Source organism: Nycticebus coucang, chromosome 3 (genome assembly GCF_027406575.1).
Source record: "Nycticebus coucang isolate mNycCou1 chromosome 3, mNycCou1.pri, whole genome shotgun sequence".
Lineage (NCBI taxonomy): Eukaryota > Metazoa > Chordata > Mammalia > Primates > Lorisidae > Nycticebus > Nycticebus coucang.
In genome coordinates, this window is record NC_069782.1 from 9785512 (window position 1) to 9813313 (window position 27802).

Sequence of the window (27802 nt, forward strand, 5' to 3'; positions counted from 1 at the left end):
ACCACCCGCCTTTGCCTTCAGAGAGCTTGGCCCATCTATCTCTTCACTCTCCAGACACTTCTTCGAAGCCGTGCTGCCTGGGCTGGGTTTTCAGGTCACTGTTTCAGTGAGTACTAATGCACATCCACGCACACACAGCTCTGAGGACTCGCTGTATGCACAGCTTGCATTTGCTTCGCTCCTGTTTTACAACTCAGGTCTGAGCAAAAATCCCTGACTCCCAGAATTGGGGTGAACAGTGTGGATATCATTCTGATGGGTGTTGGAAAGAGTGGGTAGAATACAAGCCCAGGACCCCTCAACAAAATCCCAGTGGCCAGACAGGGTCCCCCAGGACTGTTGCCTCATCAGAAATGTTCTGGCCTCTCCCCAGCAGCACTGTGTGACCACTGGAGACCACAACAGTCACCCTGGTGGTCCAGAGAGCAGGGTTTGGGCCTTCCTGCAAGTCAAGGATACAAGCTTGCCGATGGAGACAATGTGGAAACACCCACAGCCTTCCTAGCCCCTTCCAGCCCTGGGAATCCATATTGGCCAGGAAAGGCCTCACAGAAAATTGGTGCTAGAGCTGGATTGTGAAGAATAGTAGGATTCTTTTTTAAAGTTTTTAATTGCAAAGTTAATTTTCAACAAAATATATATAGACATTTTTGACAGGAGACAGTACAATGCTCCCCCTCCACCCCCACACCACAGCCCACTCCCATTCCTGCTGTTTCTTGGCAGTAGTCCGCATGCCCACCAGGCATGCCACACTAGCCCACCTGTCACGGACTGCAAGTGGAGGAGGGGCTTCTCCCCGGGACCTTCGATGCTCAGCGCCCCCCAACAATGCAGAGGAGGGAATTTTGGTCATACTCTGAGATTACAGGAAGATTTTTCTGGTGAGGGGTGGAGGGGAGAAAACTTTGCTCCTTTAGGAGGTTGGAGGAGGGGAGTGACAGGCAGGTGGCCTTTTCCAGCGGATAGGTGGAACCCTTCCCCTCCACCCCGGCTTTTTTTTTTTTAAGAGACAAGAGTCTCGTTTTACCCCAGCCTTTTTAAACTGCTCTCGCCCAGGCTCCGTCCTGTAGTCTGGGTCCGGGTAGACGTGCCAGAGCTCAAACGCTGCTCTAATGCAATCTACCTACTTGTGCGACCATGACAGCGACATGACCTGGTTGGTCCTTAGTTTCTCCATTTGTATTGTGAGCATGTCCACCTTGAGGCTTAATTACGACCGAGCTCTTAGCACGCCCAGCACAGAGCCCACCCCTTCCCAAGTAGCTGTCAGCATTGCGGGCATGGAGAGGGGGCCAGAGCACAGAAGTAGAAGGTGGGGTCGCCCAGGGGGCCGTTCGCGCGGCCAACGGGTCGCCACCCTCTGCGCTGTGACGGCAACAAGACAAAGTCCTAGGTGCTGCCCCCGCTCATCGCCGCGTGGCCGGCGGAGCCCCCACCTCTGCGCCCGGCGCGGAACGGGTGCGGGGCTGGGCCAGGGCCGGCCCGGGGGAGCGAGTCGGGCGGGGCCGCCGCGCCCGCTCCCCCTCCCCGCCACCCGCCGCCCTCTCCTCCTCCCGCCGCCCGGGCTCAGAGCGGCGGCAGCAGCGGCCGCAGCGACTGCTCCAGCTCCGGCTCCGGTTCCGGCTGCGGCTCCCGCGCCGGTCCCGCTCGGCCCCGTGCGCCCGGGCCCCGCGCCCCGACCCGGCCGCCGCGCCTGCCGGGGGCCTCGGGCGCCCCCGCCGCCCGCCTCACGCTGAAGTTCCTGGCCGTGCTGCTGGCCGCGGGCATGCTGGCGTTCCTCGGTGCCGTCATCTGCATCATCGCCAGCGTGCCCCTGGCGGCCAGCCCGGCGCGGGCGCTGCCCGGCGGCGCCGACAACGCCTCGGCCGCCTCGGGGGCCGCCGCGTCCCCGGGCCCGCAGCGCAGCCTGAGCGCGCTGCACGGCGCGGGCGGCTCGGCCGGGCCCCCAGCGCTGCCCGGGGCGCCGGCGGCCAGCGCGCACCCGCTGCCGCCCGGGCTCCTCTTCAGCCGTTTCTTGTGCACGCCGCTGGCGGCCGCCTGCCCGTCGGGGGCCGAGCAGGGGGACGCGGCGGGCGCGGCGCCCGGGGAGCGCGAGGAGCTGCTGCTGCTGCAAAGTACCGCCGAGCAGCTGCGCCAGACGGCGCTGCAGCAGGAGGCGCGCATCCGCGCGGACCAGGACACCATCCGCGAGCTCACCGGCAAGCTGGGCCGCTGCGAGAGCGGCCTGCCGCGCGGCCTCCAGGACGCCGGGCCGCGCCGCGACACCATGGCCGACGGGCCGTGGGACTCGCCCGCGGTCATCCTCGAGCTGGAGGACGCTGTGCGAGCCCTCCGGGACCGTATCGACCGCCTGGAGGTGAGCGCCGCGCGCCGTCGGGGGAGCCGCCTGTGTGGGAGGGGCCGCCTCGGTTCTCCGGTCTCTGAGTCTCGGGTCACCCGCATGTGTAATGAGGACGGTTACTCCTTCGCTGGTGAGGCAGGAGGATTCTGGCAGGAAACAGGGATGGGAGTCTGGCACCGTGACTGAGACACTGGGGTGCGCCCGAAAGGCTCATTTAGGGTATTTCCCCCTATCTAGACACCTCTTTGAGCCTCAGTTTCTGCGTCTGTAATATGGGTACAACAGTGACCACTGGTAGTAGAAATTGGTTAAAATGTGGGTGTGTGAAGTGCTGGGCATGTGATAGGATCTCACTCAATGTCCATTTCATTTCCTTCTTCCAGACACCTCCAAATCATCACCACTCACTCTATAGTCAGGAGGTAGGATGCACAGTCTGAGGGACTGGTGGTCCTCTCTTTTCAAGAGTGGGGAACAGAATGCTCAATAAGAAAAATCCGGGTGCCCCCACCATCTCCCACCCCTGAAACCCTTATCCTGGTTCTGACTACTGATGGGACTGAGGGCAGGAGCCCAGATGCCTGGAGCCCACAACTCTGGGGTGGGGGCTGGGTGCAGAGTAGGGCCTTCAGCCCCCACCCCAGCTCCTTCTCCTCTCACCTTTTCCAGGCTTTCCTGGAACAGGCTCGAGATGAGACACCAGGGGTCCTGAATGAGGGAGACTGCTCTTGGCTGTCATGTGACCCTGGGTCAGTCTTTTCCTCCTTGGAGTCCCATGGCCACCTTCTTTCCCATGAGAACAAATGTGAGGTCCCCAGAAGTGTGAGTCAGACTAGGCAGGGTGACCATCCAGGACACACTATGGACCACCTCCAGCTATGGACTGACTTCCAGGCTGCAAGGAAGGTGGTTAGCAACAAAATTCACTCTGCAAGGAGGGACAAAGAGGCCAAAGCACTGATTCCTCTGTACCTCCACCAGATGAAGTGCAGCAGGCAAGTTGAGAAAGGAGAGCGGTCGGAAGTAAATGCAGCCTCCTCAATCCCGGTTGCTCCTTATGTTAAATCCTGGGTGAGCGGTACAGGCTATACCCATGGAATGTGGAAGGTTGACTGAAGATGCTGTCAGCAGCCTTCCAGGATGTCACCCCAAAGGGTGGTGGGAGAGCACAGCCAGGCCACCTCTGCAGCCAGCCTTTAGCCTTACAGATGAGAAAACCCAGCTCAGGAACCTCTGATGGGCAGTGGCAGAGGCAGGAGGAAATCCAGGACTGCACCCACTCTGTGCCACTGCCAGCACTGAGGGGTTTCTAGGACAAGAGAACCACGAGCAGGAAAATGGTCAAAGAAAAGCTCAAAGTCCACAATGAGGGGGAGTCTTAGTTTCTTCACCTGTAAAATGGGAATAGTAATAGCACCTAACTTATTGGGATGTTAGGAGGGTTAAGTAAGTAAATTTATACCAAGGGCCCAGAACAGCGCCTAGCACATAGTTATGCTCAATCAATTTAAGTGATTGCTATTTTTATCATTAACCTATAATATTATAATTTTTAAAATACAGCCAAAAATAAAAATGCAAACAAACCTACCTTTAAGGAAACAAGCTTTGTTAATGTTAAAAAAAAGATTTGATTTTTAATAAACTTCCTCTTGCCTGCTATAGTCCTTGCCCCCATGTCCAGATGGCACAGGTGGCTCCTCCCACGTCTGGGGCTGGCAGGGCTGGACTTGCCCTGGACCTGTTCCCCCAGCACCTACAGCATTTGGCAGGGTGGTCTCTCTTCCGGTCAGCTGGCTGTGGTTGGGGGAATCCTGATGGCTGAGATTTGGCAAGAGGTCAAGTGTTCAGTCTAGGGGAGCCCTGGGTTCCCCGTGTACACCTTCTCTGCTTTTCTGAGTGCAACAGCCATGGACAGAGAAAGGTGGGGGCTGCTTGGACACCAGGTCTGTCTTCTGAGCCTGGCAGTGGCCACAGCCAGTCTCTTTGGGGCCTTTGGCAGGGGCTGGGGTCTGGAGCCTTTGCTGGGCCCCATGCAGTCATCAGTCACTGTTTCATTTCTCCCCTCTCTTCTCATCCAGTATTCTCTAAAGCCCCCAGGTTTGGGGGGTCTACTTTCTCTCCCACCAGTGCTACTGCTGACACCCCCAAAGTTAATAAACTGAGCAGGCACCTTTCTGTCCTTACCTTAGTGGACCCCTCAGTCACTTCTGACCCCACTGATCCTTCCATCCTACAGTGCCCTGGGCTTCTAGATGCCTCTTTCACTGTCCCTCCTCCTCCTCTGACTGCTGCTTCTCTGTCTCCTTGCAGAGCCCTCCTCCGTTAAGGTTTGTATCCCTCTTGGCTCTCACTTTCCCTGGGCACACTCGGCCACACCCATTCCCACCCCAAGCCAAAGCTCAGTCTCCAGCCTAGGGTTCCTTCCCAAGCCCCAGACCCATAGATCCACCTGCTTCCTGACATCTCCCTCTGGATGTTCCACCAGCCCCCAGCTTCTCTGTTTTCCACCTTCTGCTTGAGTGTGCTCTGCGGAGATACCCTTGGTTCATCCCTCACCTCTTGTTTCTGGCCGGCCCCCCGCCCACTCTCTACCCATCTTGCAGTGGCCTCTTCACCTCTTTGCTGGTGTCCCACCTGCGGGCACAGCCCTCCCTCCCTTCTCCTCCAGGCAGCCCCAGTCTTCCTTTCCCACTGTGGGTACCCCCTGTGTTATAAGCACCTCAGCCCACTCCCAAGCTGCCACTTCAGATCTAGCCCTTCTTGCCTGACCCCTCCCTCTGTTCTTTCTGCATGGATCACCCCAGCACAACCCTGATCCTCATCAAAGATTCTCTCTGAGCACACTTCTTCCCTGAGGCCTTTCCTGATCACACTCTGTCCCCTTCTTATCCCACCCAAGCTCCCTTAATCCTCACACTTCCCTGCCCATCTTCACTCAGCACATCCCTGCATCACCCCTTCCCCACCCCACGGGGCTGACTACTAAAAGGGACGGAAGATTGGTCTGTTCTCTTCTGTTTTTATTTTTGTTGTTGGAAAAAGTCAAAAGGTTTTTTTGGGGGGGTGGGGGGATGGCATTTAATTGCACGGTTTTCTCCCTTTTGCAGCCCCCTTTTGGTCCTTTTCCACATGCAGCCGTTGTTACAGAGCTGCCGTGTAATTACCATTTTAATGACTTTCATAATAATCCTGGGATTCATCTGCTGTTCTACCATCCATCAGTGCACTTGACCAGCTCCTGATGCAGGAGATATAGGTTGTTTCTAATTATTTTTCTTCTGGATGCTCATTGCAGGATCAATTTCATGCAGAGAATCATTTGTTTTCTTTTTAAGTCTGTTGAATTATTTCTTTAGGCTGAATTCCCAGGAGTGGTATTACTGGGTCAGAGGATATTGATTTTTTATGGCTGTGGCCAAAAACCACTTTCCAAGAGAGTTGGCCCATTCATGTGGCAACCGCCTATGTATGCACGTTCCAGTGTTACATTTGTGTGCTACGGCGGAACTTCAAGATTGATTTAAATACATTTCTTTGACATAAACCATATCCTTAGCCCAGCCTGGCAAGCTGGCCACCTCCCCTCATCCTAGAGTGGAAGTCGAGTAACCACCAGAGGGCACACTTACTGTGCACTCGTCGTGTGTGTCGGGTACTGTGCATTATCTCACTTAATCCTCCTGAAATCTCTTTGAGGGAGGTGCTTTTCTATCCTCCTTTTACTGAGGTTCAGAGAGTTTAAGAAATTGGCCCCATCAGAGAGAGGGAAGGAGGAAGGGGGTGGGGCCTTGGTGTGTGCCACACCTTTTGGGGGCAAGACACGATTGCAAGAGGGACTGTACGTAACAAATGCAATCAGTGGAACCTGGCTTATTGCACCCTCAATGAATCCCCAACAATAAAAAAAAAAAAAAAGAAAGAAATTGTCCCCAGGTCACACAGCAATGGAGCTCAGTGTCTGGCTTCAGAGCCCTCCTTCTTCATTGTTAACTCTTGATTCAGCTAGAGGGGTCGGGCATCACCCACCTTCAGGAGAGTGACCAGGACAGGTGAGGACAGGGCCTGGTGCTGGACACTGCGTAGACCACTTCTGTCTCAGAGCACCTGGCGTGAGAGGGATGAGGGCCAGTCCTCAAAGGTGTGTCGTGCTGTTGGCAGGATAATCAGGGGACTTGCTGTGGGACCTCTTCTGCTGCCACTACTAATAACAACCAGCCCTTAGCATGCCCTTGCTGCTTATGGATTAGCCAATGCAGTCTTTAGCCCTGTGAAGTGGGCTCAACACTTTCCCATTTTACAAATGAGGAAATGGAGGGTCAGAGAGTCTGAGGCACACAGAGCCCAGCAGATCATTTAGGTTCATGTTCCAACTCTATTATTTGAGGTGAGGTGTTTGACTTTCTCAACCTTGGTTTCTTGTCTGTGAAGTGGAGATTAAACAGCAGGCCCTTCGTGTGGGATTAAATGAGATCATAGTAGAGCCTCTGGCACAGGGCCTGGTATGGAATAAGTGCTTGGTGAATGATTGCTGGGAAGAGGGGCTGGGAGCTGGACTCTAGCTATCTGCAGACCCCACCAGCTCTTCCCCCCTAGAGCTGGCCTCCGCCCATCTCCAGATGGGACACCCACCCTGGGAGGCCCTAAATCATTCCAGGAGGAAACATGGACTTTTAAACCCCAGCTCTGCCACTTGCTTGCTGTGACCTCAGACAATCTCTTCTCCTCTTTGATCCTCAGTTTCCCCATTTGTCAAATGGGAGAGGTGGCCAGATATCCCAAAAGACCCCTCTTGCTCTATCACCTCGAGCCCTTGAAATCTCCCATCCCTGACAGTGCCCCTTGCTGTTCCAAGCTTGGCAGTAGCTGCCGAGGCAGAAGGCAGGGCTTTGCCGGTGGGACTTTTTTTTTTAGGTGTATCTTACATTCAAGATATATAAGAGCTCACATATCTAACTTATAAAGGACACAAATCTTAAGCGCCCAGCTCAGTGTAAATTTATATATGGATACACCTATGAAAGCACCACCCAGCTCAAGAATCAGAACACTCCCAGTGCCCTAAAAGGCTCCCTGTGGCCTCCAAAGCTAACACTTCTCAAAAGCCGCTACTCTGGCTTTTCTAACCACAAGTCAGTTTTGAACTTCATATAAACAGACTCAGGTAGCTATGCAGCTTCGTATTGGGTGGTTTTACATTTAGCACCACATCTGTGGCCTGCAGTCCTGATGTGTGTGTCAGTGGTTTGTTGTTTTTCCATTTCATTTCGTTGTACAGATGTGCTGTAATTCACTTACTTGTCCTCTATGGATAGACACTGGGTGGTTTCTGATATTTCATATAAAGCTGTCTACGAGAATCCTCGTGAAATCTTTTGGTGGCTGGCAGCCCTCATTTCTCCTGGATCTGTCCCCAGGAGTGGGATGCCTGGGTCGCAGGATGGGCATATATTTAGCATTACTAGATACTGCCAAACATCTTCCCAAAGTGGCTGTGAGAGTTTACACGCCTGCCTGCATGTAAACCTCGCCAACCTTGGTATGGTCATTTTAAAAATACTCCCGTCTGGTGGGCGTGTAGTGGACTCGTTGTGGTTTCAATTTGTCTTTCTCTGATGATTCATGATGTTGAGCACCTTTTCTTATGTTTGTTGGCTGTTTTGTGAAGTCTTTGCCTGTAGGAGGTGGGATGAAATCAGAGTTCGGTGCTTCTCACCAAGTGGAGAATGTGGAGGGGTCTCCCCACGCCGATCTTGGGCACCACAGATCTCTAGGGACAGGGATTGAGGCAAGCAACCCCACATGGAAGCACTTACATGTCCCCACAGCCCTTGTTTTATTTCAGGGGAAACTGAGGTTCAGAGAGGCTGAGGGCCCTGCCCACAGCCACACAGTGGCAGAGAATGAACCAAGACCACAGCCAGGATTTCTGGCTGTTTAAAGTGGCTGGGGATGTTTAAAGTGTTTAAAGTGGCTGGGGATGGAGCCTCAGTTTAAGCTGAGGGTTTTTGGCTCAGGCCCAGAGGAGTGTAGGCAGGCAGGGCCTGGGAAGAAATCCTGGTGGCCTTCTGGAAGCATTAGTCTGACAAGGAGTCCTTGAAAGGAGAATGGAGGGCCCTAGTGCTAGAGGGGCCCTAAGGCACCCTCAGGGCCCTCAGAGCCCAGGATGTAAGTGGCAGGCCACGTCCCTGCTCCTGCCTCTGGAGAGAGCCTTTCTCCTCCTTCCTCATCCTCTTCCCCGTTTGTCTTCTTTTCATGACAGCTCTAAATTGGCACTGGGGACTAAGACGGTCCAAACCACTCTGTCCTCTGCCCCTCTCTCTCCTACCCCCTCCCGCCTGCTCGGCTTGATCCTGAGGGGAAGGTGGGATGGCAGGGTGGGGTGACACTGGCCCTCTGGCTCCCGTACTCTGGCCCTGGCAGAGCCTGTGGCTTTGTGCTCATGCCCTGGCCATCCCAGCTCCATGTCTGCCTTCCTGCCAGCTGAGAGCACCACCTGTGGAAGGCACAGGGCCCTATTTGCACCAGACAATTGATGGGAGGAAGAGCTTGCCCTTTCTGTCAGGCCTGTCAGTTGAATTCCACAAGAACCCTGGGCCTATCACTACTCCCATTTTATAGATGAGGAAACTGAGGCTCAGAGAAACTCAGAAATTTGTCCAGGCTACTCAGCTGGTGTTTTAATCCAGGCAGCCTGTCTCCGGGGTCCGCACCATTACACAGCGTGCTTTACCTGCCTCTCATTAACAGTGAACAGAGTAATAGTGGCTACGACCATTTATCAGCCTCTGATGATACGCTAGACTCCATTCTTTCATTTTATCATTACTTATACCCCCAAACGAAGGTACTATTATTACCCCCATTTTACAAATGAGGAAACTGAGAGTGAGAGGAATTGAGTAACTTGCTCAAGACCACGGATCTAGTAAGTGAGGAGCCTAGAATGATACTACCCTGTCTGACGTGACGGTTGGTGTCCACAACCACACCACCATGTTGCGGCAGCACACGCTGATGAATGGATGGATGGATGGATGGGTGGGTGAGTGAGTGCTCTGCAGCCCTGCCAGAGAAGCCCTTGGGGCCCTTCTCCTTGCCCTGTGAAGCATTTTAGTTCAGGTGCCATCTAGAGGGTGAGGAGGCATTGAGCAGAGGAGGAGTTGGGGAGGGAAGGGTGTTCTTGGCAGAAGGAACAGCATGTGCGGAGGCCTTAGGAGGAGAGGGAGCTTGCGGACTTTTGGTGGGGGTGACCTGTAGCCTGTGGTGGGGACGGGGGTGGTGAGTGTGGGTTGTGTCGTGAGAGCTGAGGCTAGAAGAACAGGTGGTGATGAAGGTGAAGGTGAAGAACTACCTTCACTGGTGGGGGAGGGGACTCAAAGGATTTTAAACAGAAAGCAGCATGGTTGGACTTGGCTTCTGGCTGCTGTGTGGAGCAGGGCCAGAGTGGAAGCTGTCACCCAGGCCAGGGGACAGTAGCCAGGACTAGGGAGAAATAAAGGAGCTGAGGCCTTGAGTAAAAGTCAGGGTTAGATTTGAGCATAGAGACTCAATTTTTGGATTCCCCCCCCTTTTTTTTTGAGACAGTCTCAAGCTGTCGCCCTGGGTACCATGGCGTCATAGCTTACAGCAATCTCTAACTTGGGCTCAAGCAATCCTCTCGCTGATCCTCAAGTGCTTCAGTTTTTCTATTTTTAGTAGATACAAGGTCTCACTTTTTCTCAGGCTGGTCTCAAACTCATGAGCTCAAGCGATCCACCTGCCTTGGCCTCCCAGAGTGGTAGGATTTGAGGCATGAGCCCTGGCTTTTCCATTTTTAAAGGAAAACCATTGTGAAGTATTTCAGATGGGAAAAAAAGGGCAGAGGACACCATCCAGGCCCCTGCCCAGAGGCAAGACCTGGACATTTCCAAATTGCTGCTGCCTTTCCAGGGCCTCCCAGTGCCAGCCCCAGCTGCCCACTCCCAAATGGCCACATGGCCATCAATTTGCATTGGTCTCTGCTGTCCATTTCTCGTGTATTTACCATTTGTATGTCCCTCAACCACACGTCACACGGGGTTGAAAGTTTTACAGCTTTATACAAATGATATCCAGCTCCTCTGTAACTTGCTTTTTCTTTTTTTGGTTGGGGCAGGGTTTGAACCCGCCACCTCCGGCATATGGGACCGGCGCCCTACTCCTTGAGCCACAGGCACCGCCCGTAACTTGCTTTTTCTCTTGATACAATGATTCAACGAAGATTTAGTGCTGGAGATGCAGAAAGGCCAGCCACTTCAAGAGGATTTAAGTAGTGCTAGTCCTAATAACTGGCATTCGGATGGCACCTTGTGTGCCAACTCTAAGAGCCTTACATCCTCTGACTCACTTAATCCTCACTCCGATGCTGTGAGATAGCACTGCTTTACCCTTTTTGGCCAATGGCGAAACCGAGGCACTGCAACATTATACAACAAGGTCACTCAGCTGGTGGAGCCAGGGTGTGACCTCGGGAAGGAGTCACATAGGACTTGGGGGTGATTGGGTGGTTAAGGGAGGAGTTGTGACCCACTCTGCTGCCCCAGAGCCTGTTCACTTTCCACCCTGCCCTGCTGCCCCTGTGCTGTCCAAGCAGGGGTGGGTTATGCACAGGGTGGGACCCTGACCCTGAAGGTCCACAACTTCCTTCTGCTCCCTGCAGGAAGGGAGCAGACCCTGAGGGAGGATGAGGTGGCTGGGGCTTCCCCATATCCCCCCATCCTCAGCCACCGCATGCTGGCAGCACCCTCCTATCAGGCTCCCTTTGTGAAGCTGCCCCACAGTGCGCTCTGACACAGCAGGCTGGCCTTTCCCTGCCTTCTGCATGGCCACTAGAACCTCTCCTGCTGGCATTTGACGTAGGCAGGGCAACTAGTGCTATGCCCATTTGGTTGATAAACAAACTGAGACCCAGACTGTCAAGGTAGGACCAAGGAATAGGCACAGGTTCTGGAATCCAGACTGGCCTGTTTCTGCGACTTTGCAGCTATGTGACCTTAGACAGCCAACATCACCTCTCTGAGCCTTAGTTACCGCTTTTCCAGGTTGTCGAGATGAGAAACATTTGCACAGTGCTTGCCCAGTGCAGAGCCTGGCACTTAGCAAGGGCTCACTGGGATAGCTGCTGCCATTAGCGTTCTTATTACTGAACACTAATGAACCCAGCACTCTAGCCGCCGAGCTGGGCCTAGAACTCCAGGCTCTGGCTCTAGGCCCGATATGCTCACACCAGAGCCCCCACAGGTTCCCAGCCTCCATTCTCATGCCCACCAGAAGCCGAGTGAGGGTGTTGGCATCATTATCCCTCCCCCCCATCTTAGGCCAGGGGCCCACTTGGCATCAGGCCAGAAGCCCACGCAGCACAGCCTGCGCCTACAGCAGATGGGTGGTGGGGGGAGTCGTGTTCTGATTGAGACGTTGGGATGAAGGGGTGCTCACGCACGATCCGGGGAGCCCACCTCTTCCCTGGCCTTCTTGGCCACGGCAGTGCTGGTGGCTCTGACAAAAGAACAGCTTGCACGCCGACTCCCCCTCCCCCCAGCCTGCACGTTTTTCTTTTTGGAACAGCATCTGTGTAAATAGCCCCGACGCCTGTTCTTCCTGGCAGGCCTGCCTTCCTTGGAAGAGGAAGGACACTTGGCTAGAGAAAGAAGATGTTGGCTTCAGGAATGTCAGCTTTGCCCAGCCCCATCATCGTAGACAATACAAAAGGACTTCTGCCTCGGTTTCCCATCTGTGAAACGGGGATACTAAGGGCGCCAACCTCAGCATAAGTAAATACATACGCAGTGCCAAGGTTGGGCCTGGCACACAGTCTCATTTAGTGTGTCCCCCTCTGGCCTGAAGCTTGGCATAGGGGAGGGTGAGGGCTGTGCACAGAGCAGGGCAGAGGCTAACTGGATGTCCAGCCATTTCAATGCAGTGGGTGGCTGGCTCTGTCGCTCTGCAGAACCTCTGTGGTCACATGAAGGCTCCGGCAGTAGCCAAGTCTCATGGCTTGCATAATGCTTTTATCATCCACAAGGGGCTGTCACCTGTCACTTTACTCTTTTTTTCCCATCTTTCCATTTGTCCTGGAGATGGACAGAGTGAGGCCTGTTGCTCTCACTTTATAGGAGGGGAAACTGAGAGTTTGTGGTTAGTCTGCACCAAAATCAGGATTTGCAGGCACCTTGGAAGTTAGAATGAGCCCTTGGGATAGCAAAGACAGTGGCCAGATGTACCAAGTGGCTCATCTGTCCATCCCCATACCCGCAGGGCCGAGCAGACGTCTGCATAGATGGGAGGGGGCATAGCAATGGTTGGAGCCCCCTCTGTGCTGCTTTAGGAGGTCCCTTTCCAGAGCCAGCCTGGACAGCCTAGTGACTTGGGTCCTATTGCCCCATCTCACAGCCTGGAATGGGAGGCTGATGCCCTGGTGCTCCTCACCATAGCAGAAGGGGGTCCTGAGTGTGAACTGGCACCAGACCCCCCGTGCTTTGAAGCAGCCTCACCCTCCCAACAGGAGCCACTCAGCAGGCCCAGGGGTAGATGGGACAGAGAGGGAGAAGGGCTTGCAGAGGGCCTGCTGGGCAGGGGGCCAAGAGGAGCCTTGCAGTGACAGAGGGCGTGGGAAGCCCAGCCTGCCAGGCTCAGTCCCAAGCTCTGTTGTTTGTCCCTAGTGTGACTTTGGGTGATGCTCTCACCTAGTTTCTTGTCCATGAAATGGGTACATCGATGGTCCCTGCCACACATGTTAAGTAGATTCAGTGAGTGAACATTTGCAAGGTGCCTGCTGGGGCTCCGACAACAGCTAAAAACATCCATCCAAGTCTCCCCACTTACCCCACAGGCCTGAAACTGTGCCTTTGATGCCCACTATGGACCAGGCCCTTCCTACATATGCCATCGTTTAATACTGGTCACAGCCTCACAAGCTGGGCATTCCAAGCCCCATTTTATAGGAGAAAAATGATACCAGAGGGGTTACCCAACCTGCCTGTGCCCTCAGCGTACAGTGGCAGGTCCAGTCATCAGCTCAGAGTCACATCAGTGTCCACAATGTCAACTCCCCTGTTGTAGGCACTGAGCATAACAGTGGCACTCTGACCATCACTATGACACCAGGGACACACTTATCCCCTTGTCACATGGCTAGAAAATGGCCTCAGAGAGGTTAGGGGCTGTCCGGTGTCACCTAGCAAATGACCAGGAAGGCCAGGGCTGGGCCAGTGAGGATGGGGAGGGTCTCTAGCACTTGTTGCAAGCTGTAGGGCCATCCCTAAAGGCTCAGGACGCTTGGGGAATGTGGTGCTCTTGGTTTTCTGTTTTGCCTTCAGCTGTGTCTTCAGCCCTGCACGTGGCAGGTGCTCATGGAATGTTTGCTCAATGAATGAATCGGGAGAATTCAATGAGCTCACCTAAACCTCAGAGCAGGGCCCAGGGCCAGACTGAGGGCAAACTTCACAGGGCCCTGGGCAGTGTGGAGGCAGCTGGCCTGGCAGTGGGGACCATGGAGGGGGTGGGAAAGCCAGGGGAATAGTGAAGCCAGGGGAGTGGCAAAGGCCTAATTTCCTAGCAGTTTATTGAATTATTAATCACGTACTGATATTTCCGTGACATGTCCACCAGAGACTGTCCCCTCCAAGAGTCAAAACCCGTGTCCTCATCTGCCTTCCTCCACCCCAAAAGGGGCTTTCTCCAGCAGGAGAGCAGGGAGGAGAGGCCCCTCCAGCTCCTGCCCACCAGGGTCTTAGGACAGAATGGGGCAGGGAAGACTCTAAACACTGTCCTCATCCCAGGCTGGATGGGGGTGTCAGAGTGCACCCTGGAACACTCTCCGCAAGACAGTAATTGCAACAAATAGGTTCTATTTATTGGCCTTTTCCACTTAATCCTCCCCACAGCCCTACGGATAGGTGCATTGTCTCATGAGTAAACAAGTTCAGAGGGCTGAGCCTGTGGCTCAAGGAGTAGGGCGCCAGCCCCATATGCCAGAGGTGGCGGGTTCAAACCCAGCCCTGGCCAGAACTGCTTAAAAAAACAAACAACAACAACAACAAAAAAACAAGTTCAGAGAAGTCAAGGGCTTTTCCCAGAGTCACACAGCAGGTTGGTTCCTGAGCTAGATTTGAACTCTGGGCTACTCTGACTCCCAGAGTATGTGATTTTTTTTTTGTGATTTTTGGCCGGGGCTGGGTTTGAACCCGCCACCTCTGGCATATGGGACCGGCGCCCTACTCCTTGAGCCACAGGCGTCGCCCAGAGTATGTGATTTTTAACTAGCTGCCACCCTGGAATAGCCAGGCCACTGGAGTCTTGTTCCAGAAGCCACTGGTTGTGTCCCTGGGTCTGGACCCGGTACCCCTCCAGAGCCTTGTGCACAGCCCCATTTTAGAGAAGCCTGGTGAGTGAATGAGCGAGAACTAAGACAGTGTGTCCCTTTAGTGACAGGTCAGTGTCCAGCCTCACAGCCAGGAAGGATGCCGACTGCGCACTGGAACAATCTGAGAGCCTTTGCAGCCCTCAGGGCAGACCCCACACCCCTGCCACAGGCTGAGATGTGCCCGAGGGCAGGAGCCAGCTCTGCTTGCCACTCACTATGAGGCACCAGCACTGGGACACGTCTGTTGCCTGCAGTTGGCATTGCCATCCCCGTTTTTCACCTGGGAGTCAATGAGAAGGGGCAGTGGGCATCTTGGCACCCTGTGCCTTTCCTTTCTCCCCCCAATGACATCTCATGCCCTTTTCTCTCTGCCCTGTAAGCAGCAGGAGCTCCCAGCCCGTGCGAACCTCTCAGCTGCCCCAGCCCCTGCCCCCGTGGCGCCCACCGTTCTGCACTCCAAGATGGACCAGCTAGAGGGGCAGCTGCTGGCCCAAGTGCTGGCACTGGAGAAGGAGCGTGCGGCCCTCAGTCACAGCAGCCGCCGGCAGCGGCAGGAGGTGGAGAAGGAGCTGGATGCCCTGCAAGACCGCCTGGCTGAGCTGGAGCACGGTGAGTCTGGGCTCCAGGCCTTAGTCTTTGGAGAGGTTCTCGGGGTGACAGGTCTACTCAAAAAAACACATTTCTGCTCTCCAGGGGCTCATTCTGGACGGGAGGGTGAGGAGGCAGCTGTGGAACGCAAAATGGAGAGAATAATTGAGGGATATTATCATTATCAAGGTTATTATTGACAGTTACCATTTTCTGGCACTTTCTATGTCGTGGAATTGGGCTAAGTACTTGGCACATCAGCTGATTTTAATTTTCGCAGTTTTTACAGGGAGGAGACTGAGGCTCAGAGAGGTCAAGTGACTTGCTCAAGGTCACACAGCCAATAAGAGGTGGATCTAGAGTCCAGTGGTTCTCAACCTTCCTAATGCTGCGACCCTTTAATACAGTTCCTGTGGGTCGCGACCCATAGGTTGAGAACCACTGATCTAGACTTTAAGCCAGGTGGGACTCCACAGTCATTCATTTAACCACACACAAAATAGCACCTTTGATGAATCAATCAGGATTTTGTCTTCTGTTTACTACCTGGGCCTGGCACTGCCGGGGGTCAGAGAAACATAATGGGCAGTGTACAGGTGTGAGCACGAGGAGACCTGGCTCCTGGATCCACTTCTGTCGTTGGCTTGCTCTGTGAACTTAGAAGGTCACTTCCTTTCCTCAGCCCTTAGTTTCCCTCATCCAAGAAATGGGAGGTGTTGTTGAGACTCATGAGCTCTTGAGGATGGCTCCTAAGAGGCTTATAGACATGAGCAATTAGCACGGACAGCTTAGGTAGGGAAGAGGAGTTCAGTAGAAGACAATCCAGGTAGCCTCCTGGGGGAGGTGGGCCTCAAGTTAGTTCTTGAAAGCAGAGGTGGAGAGCACAGTTTGAAATGGAGGGGCCATGGCAGGGGCAAGCTTCAGGAGAGGGATGGGCCTAGTGGGCTGGCACAGAACCCTGGCTGGAGCACAGGGACAAAAGAGGCAGCCCCAGTCCTACTCAGTCCTGCTGGTCCCACTGGTCCCTTTCCATGGAGTCTCCAAAGGGATGGGGGAAATGCCCTTGAGAGGCTCCAGGGCAGAGAAGAGGGAGGTCCACTTACTGTGATGCATCCGGTCAGCCTTCACTCCAAGCCCAAACCAGATCCAGGAACTCTGGGTCCACATCCCTGGCCTCCACCCGGAACCCACAGTCCTTACTAACTATGTGAGGGGGATTCACCAGGAATTAGAAATGATGAAGTACCAGGCAGATGGCAGTGCCTGTGACTCCTACCCTGTAGGTGTGTGTGGTGGGTGTATCCTCTCCCCTTGGAGGCAGTTACTCTCCAATCCGCCACGCCCCTGCAGGAAACTCTCTCATAGTCAAGACATAGAAGGCCAGAGACTCTGAGTTGGAAGGCACCTTGAAGATCAGAGAGTCTCAAGAGTGTTTTGTTCAAATCCTAGCTCTGCCACTTACTATCTGTGTGACCTTGAGAAGATTACTTAACCTCTCTGTGCCAAGGTTTCCTCATCTGTAAAATGAGGATTATAATAGTGTCTATCTCATGAGGTTGTCACAAGGAATGAAGTAAGTATGTAAAAGCCCTTCAAATGGTGCCTGCCACATAGAAAGCACTATATACATAGTGAAGCTCATTAAATAGGAAAAATTTAAAAACTAGGTCACCACAACTAACACTGAGCATTTACTATTGGCCAGGCCCTTTCTGAACTCTGTTCCCCTCAACTTGGGAGAGAGGAAATAGTATTACCCTATTTTTCTGAGGAAACTGAGGTCCAGAGAGGCTAAGTTTAACTTAGCCATGAGCGGGAAGTGGTGGAGGCGGGATTTGAACTCAGGACATCTCAGGTCCAGAGCCCTTGGGCTTTTACCATGCCCCTCAGCACAAAGGCAGAGCAGAGAAGGCTCTGAAGGCACCTGGCACATAGCAGGTGTCCAGGAACTGTTAGCTCTCATTCTGGAGTGTGCCCTGTCCACTCCGCCCTTGTCAGCGTCCACTGACTCCAACTGTGTCTGCCTTGCCAACCTTCAGGGTCCTCGGCCTACAGCCCCCCGGATGCCTTCAAGGTCAGCATCCCCTTCCGCAACAACTACATGTACGCCCGCATGCGGAAGGTGCTGCCCGAGCTCTACGCCTTCACTGCCTGCATGTGGCTGCGATCCAGGTCCAGTGGCACTGGCCAGGGCACCCCCTTCTCCTACTCGGTGCCTGGGCAAGCCAACGAGATTGTGCTGCTGGAGGAAGGTCATGAACCCATGGAGCTGCTGATCAACGACAAGGTGGGCAGTGAAGGGGAGGTGACCCCTCTGGGAGCCCCTGCTCTATGCTGAGCCCAAACGTGGAGAGGGCAGCCTCTGGGGCCTGCATGCTGATTTGCATTCTGCTTCTGCATCATAACCCCTGTGTGACCATCAACTCGTCACTTACCCGCCCTGCACCTCAGTTTCCTAATCTGTACAGCAAGAGTGATAATAGCCCCTGCCTCATAGGGCTGTAGTGAGAAGCAAGTGGCTTTCATACATATGGAGGGCTTCGAGCAGAGCCCGGCACTGAGTGAGCATCGGTGGGTGTGAGCTGCTCTCATTGTGCTGGGCACTGTGCAATCAGAACTTTACGCACATCATCACCCTTGACTTTACTCCCAGCACTGGGAGGTAGGCACCCTCAACCTTCCCATTTTGCAGATGGAGAAGCTGAGGCTCAGGAAGGGGAAATAATGCTCCCTGGCCAGACAGCTGGTGAAGCAGTAATGCTGTGACTTGGGGTCTTGGGTTCCAGAAACCACCCTGTAACCTGTTCCCTGCCCTGGTGAAAGGCAGGACATAAGGACAGGCCTTGGGTGGGGGGAGTATCTTAACACCCTCATTCCCTTTCCAAAGTTGCCACCCACCTGCAACATTGCTTTGGGTCTGGCAATCACGATGATCTATTGAGACCCCTCTGGGAATGCAGATGCCACATCACACCACCTTGTGACTAGCCTGTAGCCATAGAGAGCCGCTAGGATTGGTTGAGACCATCAGATCCCAGCTCATCAGAAGGTGCCTTTCATGGGCATCCTGGAGGAGAAAGAATAGGAAAGAGAAAGGCCCAGAGGCCAGTGAATTTCTCTTGTGGCCTACAACCCTACAACCACCAGAGTGGCTGGAACACATCTAGGTGCTACTTCCCTGTTCCCTTCATCACCTGCTGGCTGCGGTCCTTGGCTTTGCCCAAGTTTAGCGCTCAGCTCTCTTTAGAGGGAATTCAGCACTCTGGACAGGGCACTGCACAGCCCTACGAACCTCTGGAGTCCCTTTGAGAGCCAAACTCACAGACTGCTCACTGTTCCCCTTTTATTCCAGCCCCTAAGCCTTTGCCCCTGCCATGCCTAATAGTGGAATGGTCAGGTTCTGTTGTTCTTCCAGACAACGTGTCTTCTGTTCCCAGGCCCCTTCTTCGTTCTCGGCCTTCACACAGCCTTTGTACCTCCCTCGTGGCCCCCATGTTATGTCTGCCAGTATTGTCCCTGAAGTCCTTCCCTCCTGTGCAATTCTGCTCACTTAAGGCTCAGACCAGATCCATATCCCCGTTGTCCAGAACAAGGCCTGGCACTAAGTAGGCTTCAGAGAATGGTACATTAAACTGTGACCTCAGAGAACTTATGAGGTGAAAGAGGCCTCTGGGAGCACAAATCCACAGACAGCAAGTACATTTCATCTCACAGGCCAACCCTAATCAATCAGCAGAGGCGTCTCAGAGCACCGTGATGGAAAGAGTATGAGGCTGAGTCTAGGCGCGTGAGTGTTTAGCCATGTCTGCCTTGGGTGGAAGAAGAGATAGTGGCTATGTCAATGCCATTTCTCTCTCTCTTTTTTTTTTGAGACAGATTCTCATCTTGTCGTCCTCGGTAGAGTGCTGTGGCGTCACAGTTCACAGCAAACTCTTAGGCTCAAGCGATTCTTTTGTCTCAGCCTCCCAAGTAGCTGGGACTACAGGCACCCACCACAACACCCGGCTATTTTTAGAGTCAGTGTCTTGCTCTCGCTCAGGCCAATCTCGAATCTGTGAGCTTGGGCAACCCACCTGCCTCTCCCTCCCAGAGTGCTAGGATTACAGGTCTGAGCCACTGCCCCCAGCTTGCCATCTCTTGTCTGACCTTCTCACTTTACAGATGAAGAAAGAGCCCAGGGAGGGAAGAGGAACCTCCCCAAGGTCACACAGAAGATTGGTGGCAGAGTTGGGCCAATGCCTGGTCTCTGAGTCCAAGGCTCACTCTGCCACTGCCGTTAGGGGGACCTGGGTGAGGAGTTCAATGTGAGACACTTCTTCCACCCAGCATGACCGTACAGGCCTGATAGTGAGCAAACTGCCTAGAAATAACTGAAAGCCCAAACTGGATAGTCCCTTGTGATCTGAGAGGAGCTGCTTGTTTTGGTCTGTGGGGAAACAGTGGGGAAGGGTCAGGGAAAGCCATTGGGCTGGGAGGAAGGAGAGCGTGAAGTGAGGCCTTGGGTCACTCCCTGGAAGGGAGGGCATGGGTCTCCCTAACCCCCCCCCACCCCCACCCCACTACTTCAGCCTTGGGCCTTGTGGCACCTCTGACCTGATATTGTGGAACCTGTGTCCAGGTGGCCCAGCTGCCCCTGAGTCTGAAGGACAATGGCTGGCATCACATCTGCATTTCCTGGACCACAAGGGATGGCCTCTGGTCTGCCTACCAGGACGGGGAGCTGCAGGGCTCTGGCGAGAACCTGGCTGCCTGGCACCCCATCAAGCCTCATGGGATCCTTATCCTGGGCCAGGAGCAGGTAAGGCTCAAGCTAGTATTGGACTTAACCACACCATTCTGCAGATGGGCAGCCTGAGGGCCAGAGAGAGCAGAGACATGCCCAAGGAACTAGCACCTTGGGGACGGGGCTGAGCCTTAGGGGTGGGGCTTCAGCAGGGCTGGGGCTTCAGCAGGGATGGGGCAGGGCTTTGGCTGGGACCTCATCTGACTGAGTGCCTACCTGTCTTTTCTGCTCCCTCACTCTATATTTCTCCTTTTCTTGTCCTTTTGTTCCAGGATACCCTGGGTGGCCGGTTTGATGCCACCCAGGCCTTCGTCGGTGACATTGCCCAGTTTAACCTGTGGGACCATGCCCTGACACCTGCCCAGGTCCTGGGCATTGCCAACTGTACCGGGCCACTGCTGGGCAACGTCCTTCCCTGGGAAGACAGGCTGGTGGAGGCCTTTGGGGGTGCCACGAAGGCCGCCTTTGATGTCTGCAAGGGGAGGGACAAGGCATGAGGGGTCACCTTCTCCAGGGCCCCTCACTTGCCTGCCATTTTGGAGACCTTGGGGGGGCACATCCCCTCCACAGCCTGTCCACACACTGGCCTTCCCTCCTGCCTACTCCTGGCTGTGCCTCCATTTCCCCTCACCCGAACCCACATGTCCAGAGTGCCCTGCCCTGTGAGCATGCTCGCTAACCCCACCTGGATGGGGACAAGCATCTCAAGTCACCAGGTGGAGCCTGGGGTGAGTCTAGGCTCTGCCCACCCTCTGGATTGCACTGGAGTTGTCTGTTACCCTCCCCCCACATCCCATCAGTCGCATCTGATTCCACTAATCCTTACCATATCTCCCACGGGGCTGTTATAGCGGGAGGGCCATTGTCCCCGACACAGCAGATCTGTCCCTTTCCTGTTCAGGACCACGACAGGCTGTAGAAGGGGGTGACAGAGACAGAGGAGATCAGTCTCCCCTCCTTCGTCTTCCCACCAGCTGCCGGGGAAAGGCAGCAGGATCCTGGTGGAGCCTCCCCCACCCCACCCACCGCACCCTGCTTCCTCCTCTTCCTCTTTCCTCCCTTCTTTATGTGCAGTGGTTTGAATGTCAGTTCAGCCCCACCTGTTCCAGGACACCGCTTTCCCAGTTCCAGCCTGGAGGGTTAGGGACCAAGATTTCGGGAGGCCAAAGGACCTGGTCATCCATTGTGCTCACCGATAGCTACGGCCACTGGCACAGTCGCACACACATCCCCATGCCAAGGACAGGGCTTGGGCCACTTCAGCCTGGTCTAGAAGCAGCTTAAGGCCTATGCATGGTGGCCCAGAAGACTCTGTCCCCAGCAGAGCCACATTACCTGCCCCCTCTGTCCTGGGGAGGGAAGGAAGAAGCTGAGAGGATGGGGAGAAGCATTAAGTGATGGGCAGCACACTGGGCAAGAGGGAGCAGCCCTTGGTTCCCAGCTAGCCATGCTAAACTGCTGTGTGGCCTTCTGTAGGTCCCTGCTCTCTCTGGGCCTGGCCTTCCTCACAGGTGAGCCGAGGTCTTTGCTTTGGTCATTTCCAAGAGCTCTCCAGACAGAATGTGAGGTGGTCTGTGATTCCAAGCGGATAGAGTGGGGAAAGCCTGGGTACCCACCTGGTGACAGTGGTAGGTCCTGGGACTGGGCAGGAGATGGGATCAGCTGGTCATGGGTTAGGGTCAGTAGCTGGCTGCAGAGAGGGCCAAGGGCAAGTCAAGGGAGATCCACCTCACACATGGCTTCCCCCAGCCTGGCACATCTTTGAGAGTGTCTTAAAGGGCTGATGGCTTCCCAGTCCTCACCCTGGAGTCCCAGTTTCCCCAAGACAGTGTAAGAATATCAGAGCTGAGAAAAGCTATCTAGTCTGACCTCTTGCTTGAGAGAGATGGGGAAAAACTCAGAGAGGGCAAGTGTCTTGCACAGGATCACACAGCACGATGGGGCTCTTCCCCCGCAAACCAGGCTGCCTGTCTGTGAGGATCTTTAAGTCAAGACCTTCCAGTAAGAGGGTGGACATCTAAGAGTCCGGGAGGCTTTTCAACATGACAACTGGAGCATCTTCCTATATGTAACACCCAGACATCTTGGCCCCCATGCTCAGGAAGTGAGGGCAGGAGGTTCTGATCCCTGAGCACTGTGGCAGAGGGGAGGGCCGGGCACCTACCAGCTGTCTGAGCAGCTGCAGCCTTCCTGACTCAAGTGGGCCTCTTGCCTCCTTTTTGTTCCATCTCCACTTCCTGCAGCCACTTAGCCTGAGACATGATGTAAGAGCTGCAGGCTGTGGGGCCTGGTGCTGTGGAAGCTTCTCTAAGACTTGTTGCCTCTGGCCCCTAGATCCTTGATTCCATTTCGAGAGCACAAATAGATTGCTTAGCACCTCCAGTCTGCCTCCCCTCAGAAGAAAGAGTGATGGCGGGCTTCAGCCAGGCCTGCTGAGATCTGGGTTGCCCTGGTAACAGCCAATGACATCAACCCAAGTGCTGGGTCAAGTGTCTCATCATAATGACATGCTCCGTTGCTGGGGTGATGGCAGAATCCGGAAGTTAGATTTCAGGGACACTGAGCTTTATCTGTTTCTCTTTTGAAGTAGGTAGCTTCTCCCAAAAGCTAGCTCTTAGCCAAGGAGGTGACAGCACTTGCTCAGTCACTTGATCCCACCCAAATGCACCACCCCAAGTCCTTTATGCTTGTCACAGTGGTGATGAGACATCTGATATCAAGCCTCATTCCCATGCTGAGTCACCCTGGTCAGCACTCCAGAGAGACTAGGGACAAGTCAGAGTGGTTAGGGTGTGGCCCTTGTTTGGTGAGGGGCTCGTCTCCTCATTTGTAAAGACCCTCCCCATCCTTCATTTGTTCTCTGTTCTGTGTCTGTGCATTCACGCCTGCTGTTTGGACTCCAGTTTTGATATCTTCTACTGCCCGTGGGCATGTCCAAGAGGACAGGGAAAGAGGAGCTGAACAGTGCTCAGTCGCATCCTGAGCTGCACTGGCTGACACAGTTGATAGAACCTGTGTCGGTTGCGCCGTGTTTAAGCATCTGGTACTGCACTGAGCACGTGACTGGCATCATCTCGTTTATCCTCACGACACAGTTGTGTTTGGAATGTTTTTAGCCTCATTATATAGGTGAGGAAACTGGGGCACAGAGAGGTGATGGAACCTGCCTGATGTCAATCAGCTAGCAGGTGATGGAGCCCAGATTTCAAACCAAAGCAGGTTACATTAAGGAGCCACCACCAGCAAGAGGGGATGAGTACCCCAATGCTGCATAGAGTAGAATTTGGGCCTCATTGCTCTAGATGTGTTTCAGCCTTCAGGGTATGCCTGGCCCCATTCACTAGCCCCCGGGGTTTGAGGTGGAGGAACAGAGGCATGGGATGGGCTGGGCCCAGGGCCAGGGTCCCCTAAGTGAAGTTGTGGGGCAGGGTTCAGCCCTTCTCTAGCTCAGTTGGAGTTCCCAGGAGAGCTGAAAAGGAAAAGGAAGTTGAATGTCTCCCAAGAGTCCCAGGAAGGGGAGGGAAACTGCTGTTCCTTAAACTCTTGCTTTGGGCTGAGCCCTGTGCCAGGTGCTTCACAGCTGTTATCTGCCAGATTTCCCCACCTCTGTGGTATATGGTGCCCCTACCAACATCCCAAGGGGACATTTCCTCTTGTCACAATTTTGCATGACCTAGGACCACAGATTTGGGTAGGAAGGGCACTTAGAGGAGACCAAGGCCCTTGTTTTACAGATGATGAAGTCGAGGCCTGGGGAAGGTGAGCAGCCTTCAGCTGGATGTGGGAATTGGAGCCCAATTTCCTGACCATGTCACTTTTCTCCAGGACACAGTGGCCCCTCCCTAGAACTGGGTCCCTCCTTGTCTACACATCCCAGCACCCCTGGCCAGAGCAAACTGGGGAAGGGGTCCTCTTCCAGAGATGGGATCAGTCTCTTCACCCCTTTTATTCCAGCAGCCTGCCACCCCAAACCCTCCCTCCCACCCTGATCCCTGACTCGTCACCCCTGGGTAGGGAAGGGGCCCAAGTTGGCCCAGACTGAACGTAAGTGAACATGTCAAGTTGTCCGACACTGTGACATTAGTGCGCCCCACTGACAACCCCCCCAACCCCACCTTCCTCTCTCCCCTATTTTGTACATAGTGACACGAGATGCAACTTGTGTGCGTGTGTGAGTGTGTGTGATTTCTGTCATGATTTTTGTTACCTTTTTGTTTTTGTAAATTCAAATATTCAAAATAAACATGCTGTTTATGCTGAGGCTCTCCTTTGCAGGGGGTGGGACTACCCCATGGGTGCTGGGCAGGAAGGGAAGGCTATTTTGGGCAGGGTGACAGGTAAAGGCAGAGGAAATGGCTGCCCTGGACTGACCCAAAGCCTCACTCAGCCCTGGAGGTCCTGCCTGGCCCCAGGCTCTGGCATACTCCGTTTCTTAGGATCTATGCAGGAGGGTTGTAAGGAACACAAGTCCCACATGAAAAGTGTCCTAGTTCTGATAACTGGGCTTTGGCCTCATTCCCAATACCCCATCCACACCTTGTGCCCCAGTTCTGGGATTTGGGTCCCTGACTTGTTTCCTGGGACCCAGTCTTCCAGAGTCACTTGCCTGGACCCTTGAGCTCCTAGGAGACGGGGTAGTAGAGCGGGGATGTCTCTATTGTATTCAATTTTTCCCCTCCACACACTCTACCTGGATGCCTCTGACACATGTGACCTCTAGACTGGACTCTGGCCAACATCAAGGTCAATCACTCCCACCCCATCCCTCCAGAACCCTGGAAGGGTCCAGATCTAGACCACAGCCCTCCCTTTCACACCATATTAGAGTACAAAAGCTTCACCCTTCTACTCTATCAATATTGTCACTGTTCTTGGTTGGACCTTGTCCTCAGATGACCCTTGTAAAAAGCCAGGGGGCTATTCAGTGGTCACGAGGGTCACACCAGCAGGGAACGGCTTCCCAGACTTTCCTGAAGCTTCCTAAACTTCCAACAAGAGTGAATTCATCTGATGAGGACAGGAGGTAGGTAGAGCTGGAAGTGGCATTTTAAACAGGAAAACCGTATTTGAAGTCTGCTGAATTATCTGAAAACTCCATGCGCTTTTTTCTTTCTACTCAGAATGAATCAGATTTGTTTTAAAATAAAAATGTTTTTAATTACCACTGAGCAAAATTAAGCTGCAGACAGCTACGCCTTGTTTATCCTCTCTTGCACTGATTTACTTGCAAACACCCTCTCTCCCTCTGTCCCACTCAGCTGGTGATGTGCAACCCTGGTGAAACCCTGCAGTCCACCTGCTGCATGCAGCACCTGCACAGCTAAACGCAGATGCAAAGGGCATGAGGCTCTAACGTGTGAGCATGCTCATTTTTAATTCATGGCCAGGGGGGCGTTTCCCCCTACCCTGCAATCTCAGCACATGTTCCAAAATGGCTGTATCATATCTTCTCTCTCCTCAAATCTATAGCCCTCCACCGCCAGATCTGTCTGCTTAGGGGTGGCCTTACCTCCTGGTTCACTGAGGAAATTATCAGTCCAGTCTTCCCCTGTCACCTCTCCTCTAAATCTGCTCACAAACCCGCACTGTCCCCAGATTCTCCAGCTTCCCTTATCACTTTGAATGAACTGCCCCCATGCCTATCAGAGGTGCTGTATACCAGACCCCTTCCACTTTACCTTTTCTCTCTCTCTCTCTTTATTTATTTATTTTATTTATTTTTTGAGACAGAGCCTCACGCTATTGCCCTGGGTAGAGTGCTGTGGCATCACAGCTCGCAGCAACCTCAAACTCCTGGGCTTAAGTGATTCTCTTGCCTCAGCCTCCCAAGTAGCTGGGACTACAGGCACCCACCACAATGCCCAGCTATTTTTTGGTTGCAGCCGTCATTGTTGTTTGGCAGGCCCAGGCTGGATTCAAATTTGCCAGCTCTGGTGTATGTGGCTGGCGCCTTAGCCACTTGACCTGCAGGTGCCACCCACTTTACCTTCTCAACAGCATTTCAATTCTTTTTTTTTTTTTTTTTGAGACAGAGCCTCAAGGTTTCACCTTGGGTAGAGTGCGGTGGCATCACAGCTCACAGGAACCTCCAACTCCTGGGTTCCTGCCTCCGCCTCCCAAGTAGCTGGGACTACAGGTGCCCACCACAACGCCCGGCTATTTTTTGGTTGCAGCCGTCATTGTTGTTTGGCGGGCCCGGGCTGGATTCAAACCCGCCAGCTCAGGTGTCTGTGGCTGGCGCCTTAGTCGCTTGAGCCACAGGCGCCAAGCCCAACATTTCAATTCTTGAGTTGCCAATTTGCCTAAATGGTCATCCCAATGAGCATGTGAGTTGGCTTAAGTATCTCCTTTAAACAAAACTCCCACCTGAAGCCCATACCCTCTGCAGCCATCACCCACTACTTTCCTCCTTCACTGCAAAACTTCTTCAAAAGGCAAGTATGTCAAGGGTCTCCAACACCATCCTCAGGCTTAGTGATTCACCAGAAAGACTCATGCAATTCAGAAAAGCTGTTAATGCATAGTTATAGATGAAAATCAGCAAAGGAAAAGGTGCAGGGGTCAGAATCCAGACACCAGGAACAAAATTCCCAGGGGTTGTCTCCCAGAGTCCTAGAGATAGCACTTCATTCTCCCCCAAGTAGACAGAATTGTCAACCAGGGAGGCTCACCTGAGCCTTGGTGTCCAGGGATGGTACTGGGGGTCAGTCATGTGATGACCTTAACAACTTAGTCCCCAGGACACCCCTTGCAGAGGTCAAACTGAGACAAATGACTTTGTTAGACAAACTATCTGATATGACCCCAAGTATACAAGCTAGTCTCATCAGGCAGGGTATTCCCAGGGCTTAGACATTATCTACTGGGAGCTGGTCGAGTCCTAGTCCTTCTTTGCCAGCTTTGATCAGCCCAAGCTTGCTGTGTTAATCTTTCACTCCACAGTGAGTCCTCAGTCTTTGTTGCCATGTCCTCCCTCTCTCATCACACCATAGCCAGGTCCCACCAGGCTGCTGCCCCTACCGTTCCTCTAGGCTCTTGTCAAGGCCAACGATAACTTCCATGTTACAAGATCCAATGGCCAGGCCTCTGCCCACCCTCATCTTAGCAGAATTAAGCTGCATTTGATATACAGCTCCTTCCTGTATGTCAAATGCACCCCAAAAAAACACCATCCTAGTGTTCCTTCTGCCCCAGTAGTTCTCAGTCCGCATGTTAGCACTGATTGCCAGGCCCCACTGCTGGAGTTTCTGACGCAGTAAATCTGGGTTGGGGCCCAGCTTGTTGGTTTCTGTGGTTCTGAGGATCACATCATCACCCATCTGTGCTCAAGACAGGAAAAAAGGGAGGTGATTACCCCATCACATCTTTTTATGTAAGAGGAAAACTTCCCCAGGAGTCCCCACTAGGCAGTTATGTGTCATTGGCTGAAGGAAAGTCACATGGTCTCCTCAAACCCATCTCAGGTAAGAGATATGGGAGCACCGTGACTGGTTTAAACTGGGCAGGATTCGTCCACCGGGGCTGGGCCCACCTTCTCTGAGTACTTGTTATTCAATATCCACACTCAACAGCAACTCTCATAGCAAAGGCCAGGAAGATGGCTGTTGGGTGGGTGGGCAGACTCAACATCTATGTTTCCCTGCTTCCTTACAAACAGAACCCAATCCTATTGCAGGCAACAATATGCCCCACTAAAAATATATTC

The 27802-nt window shown here is 53.6% G+C and overlaps 1 protein-coding gene across 1 annotated transcript; it reads left to right on the forward strand.

The window, feature by feature from the left end:
• The first annotated feature begins 734 nt into the window (after positions 1 to 734).
• On the forward strand, positions 735 to 24352 carry NPTXR (neuronal pentraxin receptor). Its single transcript, XM_053583345.1, has 6 exons — positions 735 to 851; positions 1397 to 2359; positions 15107 to 15335; positions 17354 to 17601; positions 19933 to 20112; positions 20370 to 24352. The coding sequence occupies exons 1-6, from the start codon at positions 735 to 737 to the stop codon at positions 20592 to 20594; spliced, it is 1962 nt and encodes a 653-aa protein (XP_053439320.1). The 3' UTR covers positions 20595 to 24352.
• The last annotated feature ends 3450 nt before the right edge of the window (positions 24353 to 27802 follow it).

What these genes read in the sequence shown, in the direction of transcription:
- NPTXR (XM_053583345.1), top strand. Translation starts at nt 735, where the DNA reads ATGCCCACCAGGCATGCCACACTAGCCCACCTGTCACGGACTGCAAGT. An exon ending in ACCGTATCGACCGCCTGGAG is followed by an intron (nt 2,360 to 15,106) that starts GTGAGCGCCGCG and finishes CTGCCCTGTAAG; the next exon opens with CAGCAGGAGCTCCCAGCCCG. An exon ending in AGCTGCTGATCAACGACAAG is followed by an intron (nt 17,602 to 19,932) that starts GTGGGCAGTGAA and finishes ACCTGTGTCCAG; the next exon opens with GTGGCCCAGCTGCCCCTGAG.